The sequence below is a fragment of the Drosophila mojavensis genome, unplaced genomic scaffold (genome assembly GCF_018153725.1).
Source record: "Drosophila mojavensis isolate 15081-1352.22 unplaced genomic scaffold, ASM1815372v1 contig_36, whole genome shotgun sequence".
NCBI lineage: Eukaryota > Metazoa > Arthropoda > Insecta > Diptera > Drosophilidae > Drosophila > Drosophila mojavensis.
Window position 1 is genome coordinate 2815724 of NW_025318858.1, and position 23547 is coordinate 2839270.

A 23547-nucleotide genomic window follows, 5' to 3' on the forward strand; every position below is an offset into this window, starting at 1 on the left:
TTTGATTTATCAATAATTTTGAGATGCCTGCACGTGACACGCCAACTATCTCATCACTCACCCCTAGGTGGTTGAGAGAGCGGAGAGCACCTCATTAAAATGAGTAATGCGCAAAACCGGAAATGACAAAATGTTCCGCGGCCAATGCTATTTTTGATTTACATATTACAATTGCTATTTTAAGCACATATTACGTACATCTTTTTCGGTCGCATCGATTTGAAAAACAATCGATATATATTGTGGTACTATCCCTAATTTTTGCCATTCACATTGCTACCGTGAGCGTTTGGAAAAGGTTGGCATTCCTTTAGTTTTTGTTTTGATTGTGTTCGCACGTGTTTTGCTAAGTCTGCGTAAGAAAAACTTAAATTTAGTACAATGTCCGACAAGTAAGTGCTTGATAATTGTTGAATTTATTGCAATACGATAACGTAATTCAATTATTACTTTACAGATATGCTGTGCCCAACAAATTGCCTGGCAAAACCGTCTCCGTGCTGAAGCACCGCAAGCGGCGCATTCAACAGGATAAATCGGTCCTTGAACAGAAACGCACAGAACGCATTAAGCGCCTAAAAAAAGCAAAGACTCATCATAAATTCCGACGCGCCGAGTCCTTTGTTATGGGCTATTTAAAAGCTGAACGGACATCCAAACGAATCAGACAAACAATTCTGCGCACAAACGTCACAGAGCAAAGCGCCAAAGCAGCTGCCGACACGAATCATAAATTACTTTTGGTGATGCGGCATGCAGGCAAAAAGATCTTCGACAAGACGACGTCAGAAATATTTAAGACTCTGCGCATGGGACAACGGCACAATGCTGTATTTCTGGAAAATAACAAGGAGAATCAATTGCTATTGCGTGTGATTGAGCCCTACGTGGTCTACGGGTTTCCAACACTTTCCACCATACGTGAGCTGCTCTTCAAGAAAGGCTTTGCAAGTATCGATGGAAAAAAGACGGCCATACAGTCAAACACAATGGTGGAGGAGCAGTTGGGCGATAAGGGTGTCATCTGCTTAGAGGATATAATACACGAAATCTATACAGTTGGTCCAAATTTTGCAGCTGTAAATGAATTCCTGTGTGCTTTTATGGTAAATTATATTAAACATCATTCGATGTAATGATCTAAATGAATCTTTTATTTGTTTGCAGCTTTCAAGTCCACGTGATGGCTGGAAGAAGAAGGTCTCCGTGTCGTTCAAGCGGGGCGGCGAATATGGCGATCGTGGCACTGGCATAAACGAGCTGATTGCCCGCTGTCTCTAAAAAAGATTAATCTAGTACCCTTTTAAGTAAATTCTTTAAAGCGAACACAGCAGAAATATAGTTATATATGTATATAAGTTTATAATACACATTTGCAAGTGCCGAAGACCCATTGTTGTTTATTTTGTAATCAATCGAGATGTCGCTTATCTACTTTGCCAGCGGCGATAGCCATGCTAACATTGAGTACCAAACGATTTCCTCGACAGCCACAGAGGCGAACCAAGAGCAGTCGGAGCGATTGCACGATCGCATCTCCAAAGCACAACTCCAGAGGCTGTATGAGCGTTTTAAGAGTGCGCCAGATCAAGTTGTCGGCTGTGCGGACTTCCGTCGCATGCTGGAGGAAGTGGATATCGTGTTTAGCGACTTCACTTATACCCGTCTCTTTTTGAAGATAAATCAAAATCATGATTTTTTGGTGGACTGGAATGAGTTTGTCTCCTATCTGATATTTGGCTTTCAGGAGGAGGATCCCAGCAGCCAAAAGGAGTCTCTGATTATGCCCATCTCAGCGGCGCCAGTTGTGCGCAAGACCGAACATCGTTCTGCTGTCTGTTGCATCACCTTGCTCAAGGTCAAATCCGATCAGACTCCATTGGAGGATATGACAGAGTCGGCCAATTACTCATTTGGCGGCGAAGATTCACCCGAAAACTCGGGCATGTGGGTCACAGCTAGCCACGAGGGTCAGCTGCGTTTCTGGAGCGCTCATATGGAGCCACTACGGAGCGCCGTCTCCGAGAGCAGTAAGCAAATAAAGAGAACTCATAATTTTACATTACTCATTATTCATGACATATTCATGACATATTCATTGCAGTTCATTTGAAGGTACCCACCTGGATACTCGCTCTGCAGGCACTCTCAGATGTGAGTATCGTTTGCACCGCCTCCACAGAGCGAGAGTTGCGCTTCCATGAGACGATTGCCTCGACATTTACCCTGCGCATGGTCATTCGGAGCTTGCCCTATGCCGTCTACTGCATGAGCTATGCCTTCTACAACAATGGAAAGACCCACTCGAAGCTGGTGCTCGGCGATTATGCTGGAAACGTGCGCATCCTCTCATATTCGCCATACCTGCGGGGTCCCTTCCAGGCGAAGCCAGGCGCGGCATTGGTTGAGCTCACCTGGGCGGATGTGCTGCGTGGTCGTATTCCTCTGCTAATACCAAAGGAATACATAAATCTCCACAATGAGCTTATCTCTTGCGTATACTATTCTCTGCACATGAATGCACTATTCGCCTCGGCCGAGTATCGGAACACCAAAAAGTATCGTGGTCGCTGTCCTGGTCTCATCATGGTCAGCAATGATGATCGCAACAATTTTCGTATACCGTTGGGCGTAAGCGTTTTTTACGTGTCTGAGGTGAAGAACATATTGGTCACTGGTGGACCCGATACCTTTGTGCGCATCTGGGATGTCTATATCTCGTCGGAACCATCTGCAATCCTTACCGGTCACAATGGCGGCATTGTGGCCGTCTTTGTGCAGCCGGAGGAGAACAAGGTGTATAGCGTTGACTATCACAAGATCATCAAGGTGTGGGATCTGCAGGAGCACACTCTGCTCCAGACCTATGGCGAACTGGTGCGCATCATTCATCACAGCGAAATGGACATTAAATACTATTACCATTCGCATCTGCGCGAGCTCATGGTCGCCGGTCGTAAGCTTATCCAGGTCAAGTGCTGTCCGCGAGTTCGTGTCGACCTCACCGATGGCAACACCCACGCCGCGCCCGTATCTGTTGTACTCTACAATCGGCTCTTTCGCAACATTGTCACTTGTGGACTCGATAGCTATATTATTGTTTGGGATCCATGGACGGGTCGCCGCAAGATCATCATGAAGAACTGCCATACGAAAATGATCTATGGGGAGACCATTGATATTGAGATAACGGCCGCTTGCTTCGATCCCCTCGAACAGTTTCTCCTGACTGGGGCACGGGATGGCTCACTGAAGATTTGGAACTACAACAATTCGGTTGTGGTACGCAATATGAGCATTCAGATGGATCAGGAGGTAACCGCTGTTATCTGGGTGGTGGATCGGTATGTGGTATTCAATTATGTAAATCATCAATTCTTAGTTAGTCTCTATTTTTATGTCCGTTTCACAGAATCCTGGCCATGGGCTGGGATCGACAGGTGACAGAGTTCAATGATGTCGAAGGTCGCGAATATGGCGATCCAAAGAAATGGGCCAAATTTCATACGGATGATATTACATGTGCCGATGTCAAGCTGGGCGAGGGCGTCGTCACGGCCACTTACTCGGGCGAGATCATTTTCTGGAAACTGGAGACGGGACAACCGTATCGCCGCTACAATGTAATGGATCCCAGCCAGTTCATTGAGCTCAAGCTGACCGCCGAGGAGGAGAAGTTGTCGCGTCGAAGCAAGCGAATTTCCTCGCTGCTGGGCGCGAACAGGCGAAGTGCGTCCATGCTCGCTATCAAACCGGATGAGATCAAGGATTATGGTGCCAATATTCCCGTTTCGGTGCAGGCTGTGCTCTTTCTACAGAAACGTCCCATGACCAAGGATCATGGCAGCGTGTTTATCTCTTTGGATACGGGCATAATTCAGGTGTATTCCCACCATCAGCATGGCGGACATATCAAGGAATTTATAGCCGTTCACAAAGTGGGCGACTGTGTGCTGACCATGGCCACGGATCGTAAGAATCGTTTCCTCTATACGGGCACAGCCTTTGGTTACATCAAGATTTGGCACATTGTCAACTATTGGTGAGTTGCAACCGTTGCTTAACAGTATAACGGTACGTTTTAAAGGAATATTTGAAGCAGACATTCTTAACAGTGGCTATGTTTCATGATTGCTGAGCGAAAATAATGTTAAAGGGGTACTTAACAGCGCTGTAAAGTAACTTTAAAATGTTAGTGGCAGCCACTGTTAACTCATTTGTGCAGAGCTAACGATCGTAAGCTAGATAATCATTCACAGAGTTAGTGCGGACTTTTTTCTTTCAAATAATATATGTATAAAGTGATGGTCCATACTTGCCTTTCCTTCACTGCCACAGTTTACTGTATTGTTGTAGTAGCTCGTAAAGAAACATAAAGCAACCACACAAATTGACTCTAACGACACGACTCATTATCCTACATATGTATCAACTTGTAGACCTAGTCATCCCACCCACAAACAAAATTCCTTAGCAAAACCTTTGCGTGTCTTGGCGTATTGCAAACAAAGTCAACTTCCATTCCATTTTCTCATTTTTTTGGCAAGAAAATATAATAAATAACTCATAACTAGAGTTGATGGTGGGGGCGAGATAGGACTTAATAGAGACAGACATTCCTATTTCATTTTCTTGAGGAAAACTGACTGGAGTTTTCCTACCTCTAGCATACCTGAGGCAGAGAAGACACATGTGTGTATGCCCAAGCTACGACTGGACTTCATATTCCTGCGAAAGGAACTATTTTTGACGAGAGCCAAGCGCATGGTACGCAATCAGCCGGAGCCCATGCTGGTTAGCTCCTACAAGGGACATCTAAAGGCAATTAATTCGATAGGCTTCATTAATTTACCCAAGATTTTATTCAGGTAATATATCCAACATCCTATGCACGTGACTTTAATCCATCCTCTTCCTGATCCAGTGGCAGCCACGACTATTCTTGTCGTCTTTGGACACAGAGTGGACGCTACTTGGGTACTCTGGGCACTGTTTTACCCTGGTCGAAGCTGTCACCATTTGAGCGCGCTGGTGAAGAAAATCGGCCCTATCGCCTGCCACCGGATATCAAAAAGGTGGCCAGCTCTACAACACTAAAAGTGATCTCGGGAGTACAACATTCGTTCCAAGTGAAGCGACCGAAGCCTACCGAGGAGCGGGAGGATGAAGGTGAAGTGGAAGACACAGGCACCGAAATGAAGAACATCTTCGACCGCCCGCTCCGGGAGCCCATTCTTGGCAAGCACTTCGAGTTGCCCGGCCGCAGCGCAATCGAGCAGCGCATTGAGCTCGATACGACACAACTCTATGTCCCCATCTACTCACATTTGAGGGTACACCCGTCAGATGTGATGGAGAATCTTCCAACGCCGCCAATTATTGGCCAAGTGAAAAGTGAAAACTACTTGGATCATTACATGCCAGTCGTGGGCAAAGTGGATCCCAATACTTCGGCCATCAACATCAGGGAACCGAACAAAGTAATCCGCTCCAAGGCGGGCGGTCAAGTGGGTCAGGCTCGGGCGAGTTCAACTTGGGGCAAACCAAAGACTAACTCTATACTGGGCATGCCCAGAGCTGAATCCAGCCAAGGCAAAGCCAGGGCTAGCTCTGCCAAGGCCGGCGTCAGTTCTGGTTATGGCAGAACGAACTTTGGTCCGAATCCGAGTCGTGTCAGGTCTAACAGTCCCAAGGTTAGCTTCATGCCAAGCCAACTAAAGACCTGCCGGAAACCAGAATCCAGTCCACGCAAAGCTAAGACCAGCCCCGCTAGGGCCAAGTCGGTATCCTTTCCTGCTAAGGCTAACCCGGTATCCACATCAGCTAAAGCCAACCCGACATGCACTTCAGTTAAAACAAACCCAGTACCCACTTCAGCTAAAGCCAGCCGGGTATCTACTTCAGCTAAATCCAACCCCGTATCGACTTCAGCTAATGCCAAGCCGGACATCATGCCGGTCAAGATAAAGCCTGTCGTTAAAAAACCCAGCCGCAATACAGCTCCAGTCCAGATCACAACGAGCATAGCCAAAACAAAGAAAGATAAGCCTTAATCTTCGTTGGTAAAACTTAATCGAAATGTATATTTGGTTTTTTTTTTTTTTTTTTTTTTTTTTTGGATACCGTTGCTCTGGGACTTAAATTAAAGTGATTCCTTCAAGTCTGTAGCAGACGCACAGCATTGTACATCTGGGCAACGGTGATTAGTTGTTTCGAGCCGCGCTTGCTTAGACATTTGTAAACATGGGTAATCAGTTTATCCAGCTGTACAATATTTATCTCCTCCGGCTTGGTGGCACTTATGGAAAGGCTGTTCTCGGTACTGGACTCCTTCTACAGAGAGAGAGAGAGAGAGAGTAGAGAGTAGAGAGTTTCAACTCTGTGGATAGTACACTCCGATCACACTTACCAAGTTGTCCAGATAGGCCAGCAGTTGGTGACCCACTGATGCAATCTTTAGAAAGGCCGCCTGCGATCCGTCTGCATAGAGATTCAAGCGTCGCCCCGCGATTTCCAGCAGCAATCGGCCCAGTTCCTCATCCTCGCTGATGTCGTGCAGCAACTGCTGCGCCTCTGCATCGTAGCCAAAGGCATACAGCTCCACCACCTGCAAGGTTAATGCTTGATTCGCATCTGCAATTGTTGGCATAGACAGCAGCTGACTCACCTGTCTGCGCAGTATGGGCAGCTTGTCCAGCTGCCAGCTGTCGGCCAGCGCACATATTCTTGCCATGTAGTAGACATGGTCGAGTATGTACAGCTGCTCCAGGTCCTCACGTATCAGATCCATAGTAGCACCAACTACATTGCAAAGGAATTGTGTACGCTGATCCTGCAGCACAAGATCTGGAGCTGGTAGTGCATAGGCCAGCTCCTTGTTGATGTCGGCCAGCAGCGCCTTGTTACTCAGGGAGTCGAAGAGCGTGGTCAGTGGACGCTGCAGACGCAGCTGAAACTGCGCTATGAAGTGCAGCACGGTGCATAGCTGTGTGTGCAGCTGGAGCAGCTCCGGCAGCGCATGGTGCTGCTGCAGAGCCAGGAATTGAAGCGGCTGCTGTCCCTCACTCAGTGACTGCTCGAACTGGAGCTCTCGCTTGTCATGCTCCAGCGAGCTTGTAAAGTGCTCCAGGAACTCTAAGCAGAGCTCGAGAAATTCGGGCACTAGCGCCGCCGACATATCCAGATCCTGCTGGCACATCTTATCCACCGGCAGGCGACCCACTTTCTGCATTAGCTTGGCCGTCGCCTGCAAAGGATACTTCAATGTCGCATTCCATATCAGACAGCAGGTACCGTGCTTGAGTGCCAGGTCTGGAGTCCGATATTGCTGTAGGCATCGGATTGCAGCGCGCATGTGTTCCAGGTTGGCCAACTGCTTGCTCCAGTGCACCATGTGCTGCCAGGCCATCAGGCTGAGCAGCACGCCCGACTCCAGGCTAAAGGGAAAGTGCGCGCGAAGCAAAGCTAAGCGCTCCAGCACCGGCTCCAGCGGTGGACTGGGCTCCACTGCACTTTCTTCCTGCTTGTCATCCTCCTCTGTCTCCGCCTCCAGTTTAGGGTCTGGAACCTTTTTCTTCTGTTTCTTCTTCTGCTCGGGCTCATCATCCGTTTCATTGCCAGGCGGCGTTATCTCCACAATTAGCGAGGGATGCAATCGCGAGTTAATCAACCACTTGGCTGTCAGCTCCGAGACAATTCCCTTGCCGCTGCTTAGAATATTCTTCAAGCTGCAGTCGGGCTGCTCGTAAGGCAGCTCTGGTCCAACGGGCTCTCGGCAAGTCTTCGACTGACTGCAGGCGAGCAAGGAAAATTTCTAACTATTTTTGCTTATTGGCTTATTAACAGTTGGTTGAGCTCACCCGAGTATCGCACCCAGCACAGCCACATCCTCCAGCTTGCCAGTGAGCAGTCCCCATTGTGCCTCATCGTGTGATATCGTCTCCCAGCGTTCGTCATCCTCCGTGGCACTGTCATCGCATGAGCCATCGCGTCGGTCGCGCCACAGGCGTGTGGCCACCATTCGACATACAATGGCCACCAGCAGGCCAGAGAATTGCTTGCTCTCGAGTAGAAGCTCGCGCACCTGTTGCCACCAAGGCGAAATGGCTTTATAGGCATAGTCGTTGATCTCATCGCCAGCCAGCTCACAGATGGCACGCACAATGCAGGCGATGCGGGACATTTCCTCGACGACTTCATCACTGTGTGGGGAAGGAAAAGGATAACGCGTTGGGTAAACATAACCTCAATTCAGTATTGTTCATGCTTACCAATTGCTATACTTGAATGGCTTGTCGAGCCAGTAGAATATGACCAGGGTAAGCAAATCCTTGGTGGGTATGCACGCCTGGGTAACCCACTGCTTGAACTGCTCAAAACACTGAATCTGTGTAAAGAAATTGCCAAATAGATCGTTGCTAACGCTGCCATATTTATCCGACTTTGAGGGCACCAGCGTCACGCAGTTGGGCGTGTCGATGTTAAAGATGCTCAAAAATTCCACGAACTCCTCCACCTTGTGTGAGTCCTGCAGCTGGAAGCTCACCTCGCGTACGGCTGGCTGATCGTTCTTATTTTCCAATAGAATCACTAGCTGATTAATGGTAACCAAATCGGCATCGGAGAGCTCTAAAAGTTCTACGGGTGGGGCAACTGTTTCGCGATAATGCTCTTGGGCTTGGCTCAAGGTCAAATAAAGATCAGTCAAGCGTTTGTAGTTGGCGATTTGCTGAAGAAACTCTCGACTGGCCTCATCCTCCGCACTGGCCTGGTGAAAGGCGTTGACAATACTTTGGAATATTTCAGGATGCAGTCGCTTACTTTTGAGCAGCATTTCCAGACATTGCTGACGCACTTCCAACGTTTCCAGCTCCCCAGCCAGCTTGGCTATGCCAGCGATCTGCTCCTGCCTGTCCTCACCCGAATGGCTCAGCGCTCGCAGCTGATTGCGCAAACGGCGCAACGAGTGAATGTCTCGAGACGTCTTCGAATTGGTTTCACTGAGTGCATAGTGGAATGGTATGTGCACCTCCTTGAGGCTGCCATCGCTCGGGTCAAGAAACAGGCAATAGTTCAAATTGGGCGATCGACGCATCTGCACGCCCGCCGCGCCCAACGGACTGTGATTGTTGTAAACCAATTGGCCGCTCTTGCAGACATTGAACGCAGCCACTTTGGGTCCATTCTGCAGAGCCCAAATGTCCAAGCAGCCGAGGCGGGGCACGTAGATGACCAGAAAGAGTGCATTCCTCCTATGTGTCTTTATCCCACGCACCGAACGCTCTTTGATCGGCACAAATGCACACTGCGCATCTCGATAGCCCTTCCACACTCGCAATATAATCGTTTGCTGTGTATCCACGAGCATCACACGATCCAGATTATCTGTAACAGCAGCCAGCTTTCCGCCAGGTGCCAGAATCAATGTTAGCCCATCGCGTTTTCCATCGTAGAGCCGACAGCGCGTGCGCATGGGCGCCTCCTTGCTGGGCAGCGGCAATTGCTCCGGCGTTTCCGGCGTTGTGGCCGGCGTACGTCGAAAAAGTCCACCTAGAATATTTTTATACGCCATGCCAATGACATCCTTAGCCACTTCACCGAGTGTCACCGTCTTGTAGCCCTCCTCTGCTTCAAAGAAGCCTAAGTAGGGTTCTGCTCCAGCCGCTAAGACCTGGGCGCTGCGCACGGGAGTCGCCTGCACCCGGGCAAAGTAGCCGTTCGAAATACTTTGCTGTACAATATAATCGTATGTGGGCGAGCGCTGATTCGTGCAGATAACGGCATCGTTGAGGATGCTTTCTCTCTGCAGCTTGAATTTGAATTTTTGAAAGGGCACCACATCGGAGCTGGAGTAAACGCTACGTTCCATGTTACGCCGGCAATTGGAAAGCATGGGCAGTATGTCTTCGCCATTGATGAAGCACATGCAGCTACTGTAAACAATGTACAGCAACGCATCAGCTTCTGTATGACGCGGAGGCGATAATAGCTTAATGCCCAAAACAGATTCCTCCTGACAGCTGATAAATGCAAATTTTACACAATTTGAATTTGTGAAAATGTATATAATTCTCTATAACTTACCATTGAGAAAAGAGCTTCACACCCGTATCTGTATAGAATGTAACCAAGCCAGAGGCCAAGCCGACTGCCACGCAAGTCCACTCGATATCTGTGCCACGCAGCATTGGCATACACAATAGACTGGTGACAATTTGATTGCCATCCTCCAGCTCGCCACACCAACTAAGCGTATAGTTATTCTCATTGCTACGACTATTCCAGCAGGTGGTCAGGAATGCCAATTTTTCGCCCAGCGCTAGGGCAATCGCCTCTCCAGTGGGTGACATGGCATAGTTGATGCCGTTAAGCCAATTGTCGTCTATTTGGGAATCGGCAAACAATTATCTAGTTTATATAAAAGCTTAGGTGCTGCATTTTTACCATGTCCAAGTCCAAAGTATTCTTGTATCTTTCGAAAATCTAAAATATTTCCAAATGTTTTTACTTCGCAAGCCATTTTTCTTTGTTGTCATACCACAGCTGACAGCAGAGTGCTGCCAGACATACGCACTAACAGCTGTTATTGTAGAAAATGTAAACAAGAGGAGCTCTCTCAACTTTAGCATACGATATAATTATCGATATTAAAAGGTTGCTTACACAGCACCGCGCCAATTTAAATTTCATATAAACACTTGGATAGATGGCCCATAAAACCTTTAATACTCCACGCATATTCAATGACAATGATATAATATTACTTCAAATCCGACTCCACACCACTGCCAATACTGTCGTTTATAGCAAAGCGCCAACTGTTGGGCAACAGTCGAGTCCAATTGTGAAAATGCAGGAAGAAGCTAGGTATAGCTAATTCGAGGCGATTGGAACGATGCGCCTCCACAATGCGCATAGCCACTTGTTTGGGATCCAACAAACCCAAAATACTGGGAAACCGAATTTTCGGATTTTTGCAAAGGCCCGTATTGGTCATGTATGGATAAATAGTGGTAAGATTTATCTAAGAGATGGAAAATATATTAAACAAGATAGACAATTATTTATATCGCATGCACTCACTTGATTTTTATAGGGTCCCTTGCGTATCTCTTCGTACAGTGCTTCCATCAAGCCGCGCACAGCGAACTTCGTTGCACAATAGGGAACTAGGTTGGGCAGACCAGACAGCCCGGCAACGGACGACATTGCGATTATGTGACCTTTGCGCTGTTTCTTCATTTGATCGAGGAATGCTTGTATGGTCCAGAATTGGGAAAAAACATTAATATCGAAGACGCGAAGTATCTCTTCAGGCGTTTGCTGGGTCAAAGGATGCGTCGGCATGATGCCCGCATTATTGATCAAGACAGAGACAGGCCCCACATTCTTGTGAACACGCGTGGCCAGCTCCACTACCTGATCACGTTTCGATACATCACAGCTGCAATAAAATTCAACTTAATTTTGCATGTATACTAAGTCCGCTTTCGGAATCACCCAAAGCTGTAGACTACGCCACGATTTAAGTGCTTCACTTCCTGTACAGTTTTTACGTTGTTCTTCTCGTTGATATCTACACAGATCACTGTGCTGCCATAACCGGCATAGAGTAAGGCTAGCTCTTTGCCAATGCCGTGCCCTGTGCCAGTTATCTGGTCATGTACAAGTTCATATATTTTTATATATGCTTTAGAGGATAGCTTAGTTACCAACACAGTATCTTTGCTTATATCCTTCAGTTTTTTAGGCACTAACGATCGTAGCATTGTACGTATTATTTCCATACCATTCGTACAAAGAGCACTAGAAACTGCAGAAAGTCCAACAAGAATGCCAATATTATTTTCAATGTGGTGTGGTGCAAAAATTAGGTGCATTTATCGTTATTATCGTTAGAATGGATTTTCTTTACTTATAATAAATATTAATTTTGATTATATATATATATTTTTTTTTTTTTTTTTTATTGTTTTTTTTTTTTTTTTTTTTTTTTTGTTATTGTTTTGTTTTCTTCCAATAGTTTGTAACTGTCATTTTTAATTAGAAATGCCTACCGATATTCTCTTCAAGTTGTTTTTGTCAAAAAATTTCAATTGAACTCGATTTCAAATTAATAAGGTTCAATATGTGCGTTTAATCTGTTTAAAAATTTAACAGCCACAAATTAGTTTGTTAAATGGCTGTTAACATATCTAACAGTATAAACTCGCCGGCAAGTTATTAGCGCAAACCTATATTAGACAAGCGTATGACCAGGCTTCTGAATTATCGATAAGTACAATATTTCACTGCCTAAACTTAAATTGGCGCTTATTTCAATCTCTGTCACTCTTATATAGTTTGGGACGAGCAATAGAGTACACAATAGCTAAAAATGTGGTTAATGTTTAAGTCGATATTAGTATCGATATATAATATTGCAATTATTTGGCACCATTTGGAATGCATGCCACTTTGCTTGCATTTAGACACTTGGATCGATGGCCAATAAAACCTTTAATATTCCATACATATTCTATGACTAACGAGTACAATATTACTTCAAATCCGACTCCACACCACTATCAATATAGTCTTTCAGCAGAATGCCACAGCTGCTGGGCAACAGTCGAGTCCAATTGTTAATGTACATCAAACAACTGGGTATCGTTACTTCCAGGCAATTGGAACGATGCGCCTCCACGATGCGCATAGCCACATGTTTGGGATCCAGCAAACCCAAAATACTGGGAAACTTAACTTTCGGATACTTGCAAAGACCCGTATTGGTCATGTATGGAAAAATAGTCGTAACTTTTATCTAAAGAACGGAAAACATATTTATTTATGTTAAGGGTCTTTATGTTATGTGTGCTTACCAAATCTTTGTACGGTCCCTCGCGCAACTCTTCATGTAGTGCTTCCATCAAGCCGCGTACGGCAAACTTGGTTGCACAATAGGGAACCAAGTTGGAAAGACCCACCAGCCCGGCAATGGACGACAATGAGATGATGTGACCTTTGCCTTGTTCCTTCATTTGATCCAGGAATGCTTGTATAGTCCAGAACTGGGAAAATACGTTAACGTCGAAGACGCGAAGTATCTCCTCAGCCGATTGCTGGGGCAGAGGATGCGTCGGCATGATGCCCACATTATTGACCAAAACAGAAACAGGCCCCACTTCCGACTGCACACGCTTGGCCAGCTCCACCACCTGATCACGTTTCGAAACATCACAGCTGCAATAAAATGCAAATTGATTTCTCCTAAATTCGATGTCTGCTTTTCCACTCACCTAAAGCTGTGGACAGCGCCACGATTTAAGCGCTTCACATCCTGCACAGTTTTCATATTGTTCTTCTCGTCGATATCCACACAGATCACTGTGCTGCCATGAGCGGCATAGTGTAAGGCGAGCTCTCTGCCAATTCCATGTCCTGTTCCAGTTATCTGGGTATATATGAGTGCACATACATTACTATATATGTTCATGTGTAACATAACTTATCTTAGTTACCAGCACAATCTCGTTGCTTATGTCCTTAAGGTTTTTGGGTAATAACAATCGCAGCAGCACAGCTAATATATCCATTAACAAGCGGGCAAACAGCACTAAAAACTGTAGAACATCCTGCAAAAATTCAAACATTCTTTTCGATGCGGTTGTTGTGCTAAAATTAAAAAAAAAAAAAAAAAAGAGGAGTAAACAATGAATTAAAGTGAAATAAAGTATTAAAATTTAATGTGTCTGTCCTTCACATATAACAAATATAATTTTTAAAATATTTTAAATCTCTAACTGTAAACAACAAATTATCATACTTGATGCGTATATCTTAAATATTTTGCTAACAGCGATGGCAAAAACAATTTGAATATTTCCTCTGCCAGGGCAATAATTAGCGAATACTTAAACCAAAAGTGCCAAAAAAAAAACGTCCCTTAAAGGTGGCAAATTTTCTTCAGTTTACCCAATTAACAGTCACCCATGAATTTAACAAATATTCGCAAAAAAAAAAATAAAAACAAACAAAAAAAGAAAAACTTAATAAATGAATATAGAGATATGCAAACGAATCTAGCGACATTTGCACTTGCAAAAAATGATTTAATATAACTATTTGCATGCGGCCTTAGGTACATTTCGACTAAACGTTCAAACGGTCAACGGACTTTTGCGTTATGCTAATGATGATAAACCGAACTCTGGCTAGCTATGAGCATATACAAACATTATAAATATACAAATGTATATATGTATCTGTATAGTGGCTATCTATCATTGAATTGCTGCCAGTATTGACGATAAAACTTGGCCTAGTTGTTGGGCTTAGAACTTTGACAAATATCCATTAGGTCGATGACAATGCAGGTTCATTCAATGCACGCAGTTACTATACGATTTGTGTTTGTTGTTGCTGTTGCTGCGGCTAATGCACAATTTATATTAATTATTACAATCCATTAGTATTGTTAGTATTTAGCACTTACTGTATAATTTCTCGCTCAATCATGTTGTTGAGTAACTTTGTTTGGCTTCTTTCTGAAAATATTTAATGCAAAGTTTTCAATTTGTTTTGTTTTCATTACATTTTAATTTCATTGTTTTACGCCTCAAGTGCGGTAACAAATGTTGTCTTCCGTATTCGCAACCTTTTGGGAACGAGCTGATGCGACGAGCTTGTTGAAGAAGGTCGTGGAAGGGGAAGCGGGGCTTAGAGGAGCGGAAGAGTCGGCGTAGGTGAACCAGCTGCAAGCGTTTTTTTCTTTCTTTCTTCTTTTTTTTTGCTGTTTATATGCAACGTTTTCACTTTCTTTTTTAACCAAAATGAAAATTACGTGAAAAACTATGTGGCACACACACACGCACACAGACAGTGGCTTTTCCGCTTAGCTCAATGCTCAGACAGACCGAACGACCGACTGAGGCGATTCTCTTTTTGTGGCAACAACATGTTGCAATGTCTTAGACAGACAGGCAGACAGAGTGAGAGGGAGAGGTAAATAGATGGCAATGTCTTTTTGCAATTCAATGGGGAGCGAGGTGCGCCTTAACAATTTGAACTACTTGCAACTTGCCACAAAAATTAGTTGATTTCCGTTATGCAACTCGAGTCGTATTTTGTTTTTCTTTTCTTTTCTTTAAAGCTACTTTCAGCTGTGCAACCGCAATGCTTCGCTGCCTGCCACCAACTGATTTGAGCTGCGCGCGCCAAGTCAACGAAAACTTGACTGAGCTTCGAAATGGAAAGAGCACAAAAGTGCAAAAGTGTGTAGGAGAATGACTGAGAGCAACCGAGTGAGAGAGAGGAAGAGAAAGAGATTGTGTGGGGAATCCTTGGTAAACAAAATTTAGCACCAAGTCAAGGATAAAAGTGCTTCGAAATAAAAATATGTTTATGGTGACCCAAGACAACGCAAAGGCGAGCTGTGACCTTCGGTTGACAACTTTAAAACAAAAGGTGATACGCAGCTTCATTATGAAACTTCATTATGTTTGGTCTCACATGCTCATTGCAAATGCACAGTGTGGGGTAGTGTGAGCTGGTGCAAAAGTATGTAACGTACAGATTCAGATAATTTTAAGATTCAATTTGATCGTTAGATATACGATACATCGATCATTATCGATTTTCATTATTTTGTATATATTTTTATCTTAAATGTTAAAGCACACTCAGCTGATACCGTGTGATAGGCTTGTTTACAGGGTATATTGCGGTCAAGCACTTTCATTATCAAACGTCTTACTCATCTCGTTTCTGTTGCTATTGCATGATTTACCGTTTTCAGACCAACAAAAAACAAAAGCAAAAGCAAAACGCTTTCCGCGGTTTGTTTGTATTACTCGTTCATTACGACTGATGACAAAGCAACAGTTCGGCGCCCAAGTTCAAGTTCAGTAAGTCCGAGCTTGTTAATATGCATATAAAGGTATCTACATAAGTATGTATATATGAATATATTGAATAAAGTATAACGCAAAACAAAACATGAACTTTATCATGCGATTGTTGGGGCAGGGCTTTGGGTTGTGCAGTTGCTCTGATCTTTTGCGCCTCGTATCGCATGTGCATGACTGCAGTTTTTAATTATCCCACTCGCTCTTCTTTTATCTCTTTCCTTCTTCTCTCTCGCTCTCTCCCTCTCTCTTTCTGATACAACCAGTTTGATTGTTCTGCAAGTAGATATCAAGCCTCTCGTTCTGACTACAAATTGGAGAAGGTCAGTTAAGGGTCTCTGCATCAACTCAGATCGCTAATTGAACAGCTCCGAGCGCCGAGCGCTGCGAATAATTGAAGTCAATTTGTTTGATCAGCTTTTGGACTATATTCTATATAGGATTGATTCGCGGCAAGGAAAATATTCACTTGTGAGAGCAATTAAGTCAAAAATGCTTAGATTTGTTGAAAGCCTATTAATAATTATATTAATATTAAATGCATACTCTTCATGTATGGGATTATCAAATAAGTTTATTAGCTCAATAAATACTAATCATAATTAAGAATATCTAATACAAATTTTGAAATTGAAGAAGTACCTGAACGTGAATGGATGTTTATAGTAGTAGTATGACCATTGTTCTGCTTGGAAGCAAAAGCTAAGCCAATGACGGCGCGAAGGCTACTCATTCAGAATTTTATATCCAAAATTGTGTTTTCCCAAAGCGCCACTATACCTAAAAATAACCCATAGCTCATCATTAAAGTATGAAATTGTATCTATACATAAATCAAATATTGAGCTTTTCGTGACTTTTTCGAAAATCGTCAAATCAGTTGCGTTGCTTTGTTTGCCACAAATCAAAGTAAACATTGACTGGTTCCATATTGAATACTCGTTCGGGAACTGCAAAGGGGCGTATTCGGCTTATATAAAAATCAAAACATATCACAGTTTCTGAATTGATATTTCAAATATATTAAGAGTTTAGTTTGTCCACAACTAAGTATAAATATTATATGATTAAATAATTTGGGCATTTTGAATCATAAATATTAAATATTAAAGCTCTATTGCTTTTATATTGTGAGCGAGTATCATGAAGTCGATTGTCGGTCGTCTAACATTATTATTCGTTTTCCCTTTTTTTTCCTGTTCAGTTCCACCTGATTCAATCAGAAGCACAGCGAAACTACAACCCTCCGACTATTCTGTATTCCTATTATCCAAATGGACATTAATGTTCGGGTTTTATGGCCCGCCCCTTCGCCTATTATCGCCCACATGCATATATTGAGTCCTGTGTCTGCACTGCCATATTATTATTTGCGTGCATTAAGAATCAATAATAATGACAAAAAACAAACTCAATTATGAAGTCGAGTTTGGGTGCCAATGGAGTTCGGAGTAAGGGATAGTTTGATTCATTGATGTGCATTAAAGTTGAATAAAAATTTCGATTATATAATGAATCAATATAAAATTAATCATATAGATTTGATAATGTGTACATAATTAATTTTTGTTAGACCCAAACCTCGAAACATAGTCTCTTTTTACCGCAACCCTTACATTCTGAAAGTTAAAAAATGGCTTGGGAAGAATATTAATGAAATACGTAAATTCATATATGGCATATACGTCACATATGGGCAACATTTGATGACCTTGACGTTATGTACATATGCATATATGTATTTGTTAACACATTAACTATGCCAACTCCACTAAATGCATTCAAAATGTTCCTTTAATGGGCGCACACATCTACAGACAAACACACACGCACACACACACAAACACATGCACAAATAGTCACGCCGGGTATTCGATTGTTTGTCTTTTTAATTGTCAATTCTGTTATTTCAGCAACAAACGCAGGCTAAATGCAAATGCGCTAGCAACAGTCAGCAGCCGTTGCGCTTGCGTTACGTTACGCGGCATTACGTGACACTAGGCGCTTACGTCGTGCAAGCTGACAACGCGAGCAGCGCAGCGCAGCCTAAAAGTCGGCTTCAGTTGTCTTTGGCATGCGAAGCGGCGAGCAACGAGACGAACAAAACTAACGGCATATACGAAACAGACAGAAACAGCAAAATGTAAGCGCAGACCGTGAATGTGTATTAGTATGAGTGTATGTGTGTGTTTGACTGAGTAAGAGCTTGCGGCTTTTGCGTTTGTGTTTGTGTTGAGCCCGTGATTTGTTTACCTGTCAAAATAATAAATAAAACTTTCGTGTTGCCAGTGCCGCATCAAATACATTTTTTATTGTTGTTATTATTGTAACTATTGCCGTTGCTGCTGCCGCGGCTGTTGTTGTTGTCGGCGTTGGCATTGGGTGACGCGGAAGCAACTCATATCGCCTTTTGCCTTGGCTTTCATTTCTTGGCGCCTGCAGTCTGCAGTCTGACCCTCAACTGAAATTGCCGAGTCAAAAGTCGAAAGGATAAACGTTCGCTAGCTAAATATATTATGGTGGCGCGGCAAAGGGTAAAGAGTGAAAAGTACTTTATTCTCTGTGACAGGAAAAACGATTTCACTCTAGGATATTCAATTATATTGCGAGCGCAATCGCTAAATAATGCATTTTCACGCGTGTGCAACAGTTAAATGGAATTCGTGTTCGTAACCTCTATTTTCACAACTAAAGTCGTATAGCAAATAGTGCTAAATATTGCTCATGATTCATTTCCAATATTTTTACATTTTAATGTCTTTTTGAACATCTAACTAAAAACTACGTTTTAAACTTCATTAATCCGAACTGATTTGAACTATCTCGCTCTAGGAATTCATTCAAACTATTTTTGGATGTATCAGAATGTCGTTGTCCACGGCGCTGATGCCGCAGCAGCGACCGCAATGCAACCGAAAGAGCGCCCAGATCTTTGCCAGAATCTTCGAGCAGCGCTATAGTAACTGGAGTTGTATGAGGAGCAGAGGTATTTGCCGTAGCACACAGGCCGTTGTCGAGCAGCAGGTGCAACAGGTGAGATGTGTCGACCAGCAGCTGGGCACCTTCATTCAAACACAGCAACGTGGCAACTTCGTGGCACTGCAGCGAAATCAGCTCCTGGCTCTGCATCGCGAAGACTATAGAATCTATCCGCAGAGCGTTGACTTGGATTCGTTCTTCAGCGAGCAGGAGAAGTGTGATAAGGTGTCGGATGTCTGCCTGCTCAACGATCATTTCATACTGGTCAAGATGCCGCAGCAGGAGCCGGAGCAGGGACAGAAGCAGGCGCAACTGCACCACGTGCCGGAGCTGAACGTCCCTCAGCCCGAACAGCAACGGAAGCTGAGCTCCCGTTTGCCTCGCTGCTTCAAGTGCAATCGCAGCAATCGCGTTTCGCCAATTCTCGAGGAGCTGGAGGAGACCGAGCCAGTGGCCTATAAGCCCTGGATAGTCCACGGTGATGACGATGTCGAGGTCTTCAGCTCCACCACACGGATCATACCCGTCTACAGTAAACAGGAAATGCAGGCCATTTCGTTGCCAACACATACAGCTGGAGAGGATTCGGTTGTGGTGGAGCAACCGGTGCCAAAGCTGCAGCTGGAGACGCTACAAACTTCCCCTCCAGCTGCTGTCACTGTCTCCTCACATTCCATCAGTCGTGGCCCCTTCCACTGGTTCCTCTGGCCCTTTCGAAGGCGTCTGCAAAGACGAAAAGCCCCGCTTGCTGCCGTCCACAAGACCTACTTCATCACCTGGAAAAAACCGCCAGAAACGCTGTGGCGTGGCTATGGCGTAGACCGCGCCGTGGCGGACAAAGTCGCGCTACGTCGTTGTCGCTCCGCCATATTTTGAATTGATTTCTAGAGAAACTACTCTCTGTATATTTTGTATATATTAATTTGAGAAAAACTCAAAAGACCAAATGAGCTTATGATAGGATTCAATAAAATGAGAATTCAATAAAAAATACCATGGATATTGTGTTAAATGTGTATATGCTTAATGCAGGCATGACCTGACATCGGTATAAACATAGGTACTGATATTAATATGTAGATATGGCTAGTAAATTAATACAAATCATGCTGGTATAGATAATAAGTATTGCTATATTTTGGATATCGGCTAGACAGAAATTGTGGCAGAGATGAAATACTATAGAATTGTGATTTGTGATAAGAAAAAAAAAAAAATAGCAGCATCATTTCCATGTTGGGACACATATTCTTGATCACAACATATCATGAGTGTAGTTCTGGTTTACCTACAATAAAACCCCTGAAACGGGCGAAAATCTCATACACATGGCTAAAAATGTGCATGATTTGTTTATCAGCCGACGTTTCATTTAATCTCAGTAACGGTCGGCTGTTGCTCCCGCGGTGAACAAAATTTAACGGAAATTTTTGTAAAATTACAGGCGAACAGGAGGTCTAAAAAAGTTAAGTTAACAGTATACTGTTATTTAACAGTGTAAACTATGTTATCAGCAGTGCATCAACAGTGTAAGAATAATACACTGTTAACTGACATTTTTGACCCTACTGCTATTTCTGTTCGCCTGGTACTTCTAAAAGTTTCTCAGCCATTTTGGTGAAATACCAGGCGCACAGAAACGACAAGTAGGGTGAAAAATGTTCATTAACAGTACATTAACAGTTTACTGTTACCATACTGTTATTTAACAGAGTAATTAAAGTGCGGTAACAGTACTCTGTTAATATACTGCTAGCTTACATTTTTGCCCCTACTACTCATTTCTGTCAGCCTGGTACTTCTAAAAGTTTCTCAGCCATTTTGGTGAAATACCAGGCACACAGAAACGATAAGTAGGGTGAAAAATGTCCATTAAAAGTACATTAACTGCTTACTGTTACCATACTGTTATTTAACAGAGTATTTAAAGTGCGGTAACAGTACTGTGTTAATATACTGCTAGCTTACATTTTTTCCCCTACTACGCATTTCTGTTGGCCTGGTACTTCTAAAAGTTTCTCAGCCATTTTGGTGAATTACCAGGCGCACAGAAACGATAAGTAGGGTGCAACCTATTCATTAACAGTATATTAACAGTGTACTGTTACCATACTGTTATTTAACAGACTAAAAACGTTATTATGTTAAATACCATTTAACCTTTGTCACTCTGCTACTTATTTCTGTTCGCCTGTTATTTCTGAACGTTGCCTTTCAAATTTCGGCCCCAACGGCCACAACAGCCTCCCTAAGTTATGCAACTGTATTTTGAGTGGAGCATAGTTTTAATCGTTGACTTTGAATATTAATTCCCAGTAAAGAAACCCTGTTAAATAAGAACACAGTTTGTATATTTAATGACCAAATTGATTTATTGCTTTTCAAATTTACATAGTTTTTGCTGATTTAAATCTACATTTATTTGTACACATATACATAGCACTTAAATTATATGAATAATATACTTAATACTATCCTGCGTTATTTACTTTAGCGTGGATGATTCCCTCCTGCCCTCTTAGCTGAAGAATCGCCTTAATCTGAAAATATTAAAGTTATTTTAGAATACAATGAACAATCTGAAAATATTAAAGTTATTTTAGAATACAATGAACAGCAGGAGAGTTGAATAGACGGTTTTGTGGTAATGTGGTACGGCTTGGTGTATATTCACACTTACCTCTGAAGACCATCATGAGTCTTGATGCATGATTTATTTCTGCGTCCAATAAATTTGCATTTTTGCTCTCAGCAACAGAATTCTGTGCTAGAAAAATCGAAAAGAAAAAATATTTTGTTAATAACAATTCTATATTATTTAAATAAATCCTCTATATTTAGATTACTGCCTCATGAAAATCCATCTCTCTCCCTCTCCCTCTTTCTGTACCTGTCTCTCTATTTTCTCCATTCTATACTCTACCCTCTATTTCTCATCTACTTCTTCTCTATTTTTCTTTCCCTCCCACTGCTTATATTTCTATTTCTCTCCCACTCTCTATTTCTCTTTCTCTGTCTCTCTCTTTGTGTCTCTTCCTCTCTCTCCCCCTTTCTACCACTCTATCTCTCTCCTTCTCTCTCTCTCCCTTTCTCTCCCTCCCTCTCTCTCTCCCTCTCATTTTCTTCTCTTAAAGCCCATACTTTAATATAGTTTAATATGCCATGTTAAAAAGTATTCAATCAGTGCCAGAGAAACAAACTTCCACAAGTCAAACTTAATTTCCGCGAACATAAGCTATACAAATAAACATATATACTTATTTATAAGGATACTATATATGTATGTATGTATTAAACGCTAAACGCTAAACGTGCCACATGCCGCATTTAGTTTGCTGTAAAATAAACAAAATAAACGCAAAGTACGTAAATTGCGAGCAAACTGCAGATAAAGCAAAAACATAAAAACACACAAACAAACTTTCAACTCCTTTCTTTTATTTTCAAAGGAATTTGTACGCGTCCATGAAGTCGACTCGAAGCCTTCCTCTGCTGCCTGCTGCGGCTGAGGCCAGGTCTACATTGTCGCATTGTTGTTGTTGTAGTTGTTGGTGCCGGCGCATACCGTGAAGGGGGCTTCATTAGCTGTTAGTTTGGGCCCTGCCTTCGCGGAATGTCGGGCAATGCCGTTCGTTACTCTCCGCCAGCCGCTAGGTGGCGCTGCTCACGAAGCGTGCGACTAATTACGTTGGCTACCATAAAAATGGAGAAAAGAGTGAGCCACTCGCAAGTTAACGACTGCACAATACCCTGTAACTGACAGGCAAAGACTCTTAAACTGCAATTTATGCACAATTTAATAGATACAAATTTTAATTTAGCTAATCAAATATATTATTTATTTATATATATAATTTTCTCATAAATATACACATTATATAGACTCTATTTACATACTTACATAAAAATAAATAAATACAAATTATAATAAATTCAACAAGAAGTGAAATGAAAAATAATAGAAATAAATTATGTAAAATGACATCAACTATATATTTATAGACATATATATTTATAGTAAATTCCTAGTCCATTAATGTCTACAGCTCTATACACTCCTAATTGCATATATCAAATAGTGTATATAAAATAACAATACGCCCTCAGCGAGAAAAACAAAGTCGCATTGCCAAATACTACGGAATACCCTCGCTTTGGCTCTCACTTGCCCCCTCTCCCTGTCTACCTATTTTTCTCCGTCTCTCTCTCTCTCTCTCTCTCTCTCTGTCGCTGTTTTATGGCAGGTCGACTGCAAGCTCCCCGTGCCGCAATCTACATAATAATAATAAAAAAAATTAAAATCGTCACGCCAGGCGTCAGTGCAGTGAAGCAATCGCGGCGTGAACAAAGCCCACGGCAAACCCAAAAGGAGTTCGAGACTTGAGACTCGAGACTGGACTGGAGGTCTAGCTGTAGCAGTACTGAGGCACCAGGTCATATAATAACAAACCATTAATATTAATATGCAGCCAGAGCAGCCAGAGCAGCAACAGCAGCTAGGTAGCGCCCAGGCGATAAGATGTCTAAGTTTTCTTTTTCATATATCGAAAATCGAAAATAATATGGCCATTGTTCTCTGTTGATTGCCCTTCAGGCGTCAGCCGTCGGCTTGGACTATTTGTCATTAATTATAATGTCAGTTGGGCACAGGTGAGCGCATTAGCATTGTCCATTTATTGTATTA

The 23547-nt window shown here is 43.0% G+C and overlaps 6 protein-coding genes and 1 long non-coding RNA gene across 8 annotated transcripts; 3 read left to right on the forward strand and 4 right to left on the reverse strand.

The window, feature by feature from the left end:
• Nucleotides 1-283: 283 nt before the first annotated feature.
• LOC6575827 (60S ribosomal protein L7-2) lies at nt 284-1389 on the forward strand. Its single transcript, XM_002001795.4, has 3 exons — nt 284-392; nt 458-1106; nt 1168-1389. Exons 1-3 carry the CDS (start codon nt 382-384, stop codon nt 1279-1281), a joined length of 774 nt encoding a protein of 257 aa, XP_002001831.1. The 5' UTR covers nt 284-381; the 3' UTR covers nt 1282-1389.
• Nucleotides 1390-1420: 31 nt separating this feature from the next.
• On the forward strand, nt 1421-6083 carry LOC6575829 (WD repeat-containing protein on Y chromosome). The gene is made up of 5 exons (XM_002001797.4): nt 1421-2030; nt 2105-3344; nt 3413-4042; nt 4668-4868; nt 4925-6083. Exons 1-5 carry the CDS (start codon nt 1421-1423, stop codon nt 6051-6053), a joined length of 3810 nt encoding a protein of 1269 aa, XP_002001833.2. The 3' UTR covers nt 6054-6083.
• LOC6575830 (rab3 GTPase-activating protein regulatory subunit) lies at nt 6056-10566 on the reverse strand. Its single transcript, XM_032729270.2, has 7 exons — nt 10444-10566; nt 10084-10381; nt 8271-10019; nt 7860-8201; nt 6668-7790; nt 6410-6607; nt 6056-6333 (listed from the first exon to the last, which is right to left on the reverse strand). The coding sequence occupies exons 1-7, from the start codon at nt 10517-10519 to the stop codon at nt 6157-6159; spliced, it is 3963 nt and encodes a 1320-aa protein (XP_032585161.1). The 5' UTR covers nt 10520-10566; the 3' UTR covers nt 6056-6156.
• Nucleotides 10567-10702: 136 nt separating this feature from the next.
• Nucleotides 10703-11962, reverse strand: LOC6575831 (short-chain dehydrogenase/reductase family 16C member 6). 2 transcript variants are annotated; one of them, XM_032729272.2, is made up of 4 exons: nt 11712-11962; nt 11500-11654; nt 11083-11443; nt 10703-11023 (listed from the first exon to the last, which is right to left on the reverse strand). In XM_032729272.2, exons 1-4 carry the CDS (start codon nt 11877-11879, stop codon nt 10760-10762), a joined length of 948 nt encoding a protein of 315 aa, XP_032585163.1. In that variant the 5' UTR covers nt 11880-11962; the 3' UTR covers nt 10703-10759. The 2 variants fall into 2 exon arrangements, with proteins under 2 accessions (XP_032585163.1, XP_032585162.1); XM_032729271.2 differs by having other exon boundaries at nt 11500-11961.
• A 517-nt stretch (nt 11963-12479) lies between these two features.
• Nucleotides 12480-15178, reverse strand: LOC6575832 (epidermal retinol dehydrogenase 2). The gene is made up of 6 exons (XM_002001800.4): nt 15062-15178; nt 14474-14525; nt 13500-13653; nt 13278-13432; nt 12861-13221; nt 12480-12802 (listed from the first exon to the last, which is right to left on the reverse strand). The coding sequence occupies exons 2-6, from the start codon at nt 14494-14496 to the stop codon at nt 12539-12541; spliced, it is 957 nt and encodes a 318-aa protein (XP_002001836.2). The 5' UTR covers nt 14497-14525; nt 15062-15178; the 3' UTR covers nt 12480-12538.
• A 2781-nt stretch (nt 15179-17959) lies between these two features.
• On the forward strand, nt 17960-19875 carry LOC6575833. Its single transcript, XM_002001801.4, has 2 exons — nt 17960-18027; nt 18717-19875. Exon 2 carries the CDS (start codon nt 18750-18752, stop codon nt 19737-19739), a length of 990 nt encoding a protein of 329 aa, XP_002001837.1. The 5' UTR covers nt 17960-18027; nt 18717-18749; the 3' UTR covers nt 19740-19875.
• A 1341-nt stretch (nt 19876-21216) lies between these two features.
• Nucleotides 21217-21788, reverse strand: LOC122757268. The gene is made up of 2 exons (XR_006357239.1): nt 21544-21788; nt 21217-21403 (listed from the first exon to the last, which is right to left on the reverse strand). It is a non-coding gene; the product is annotated as an uncharacterized LOC122757268 (long non-coding RNA).
• Nucleotides 21789-23547: the final 1759 nt, after the last annotated feature.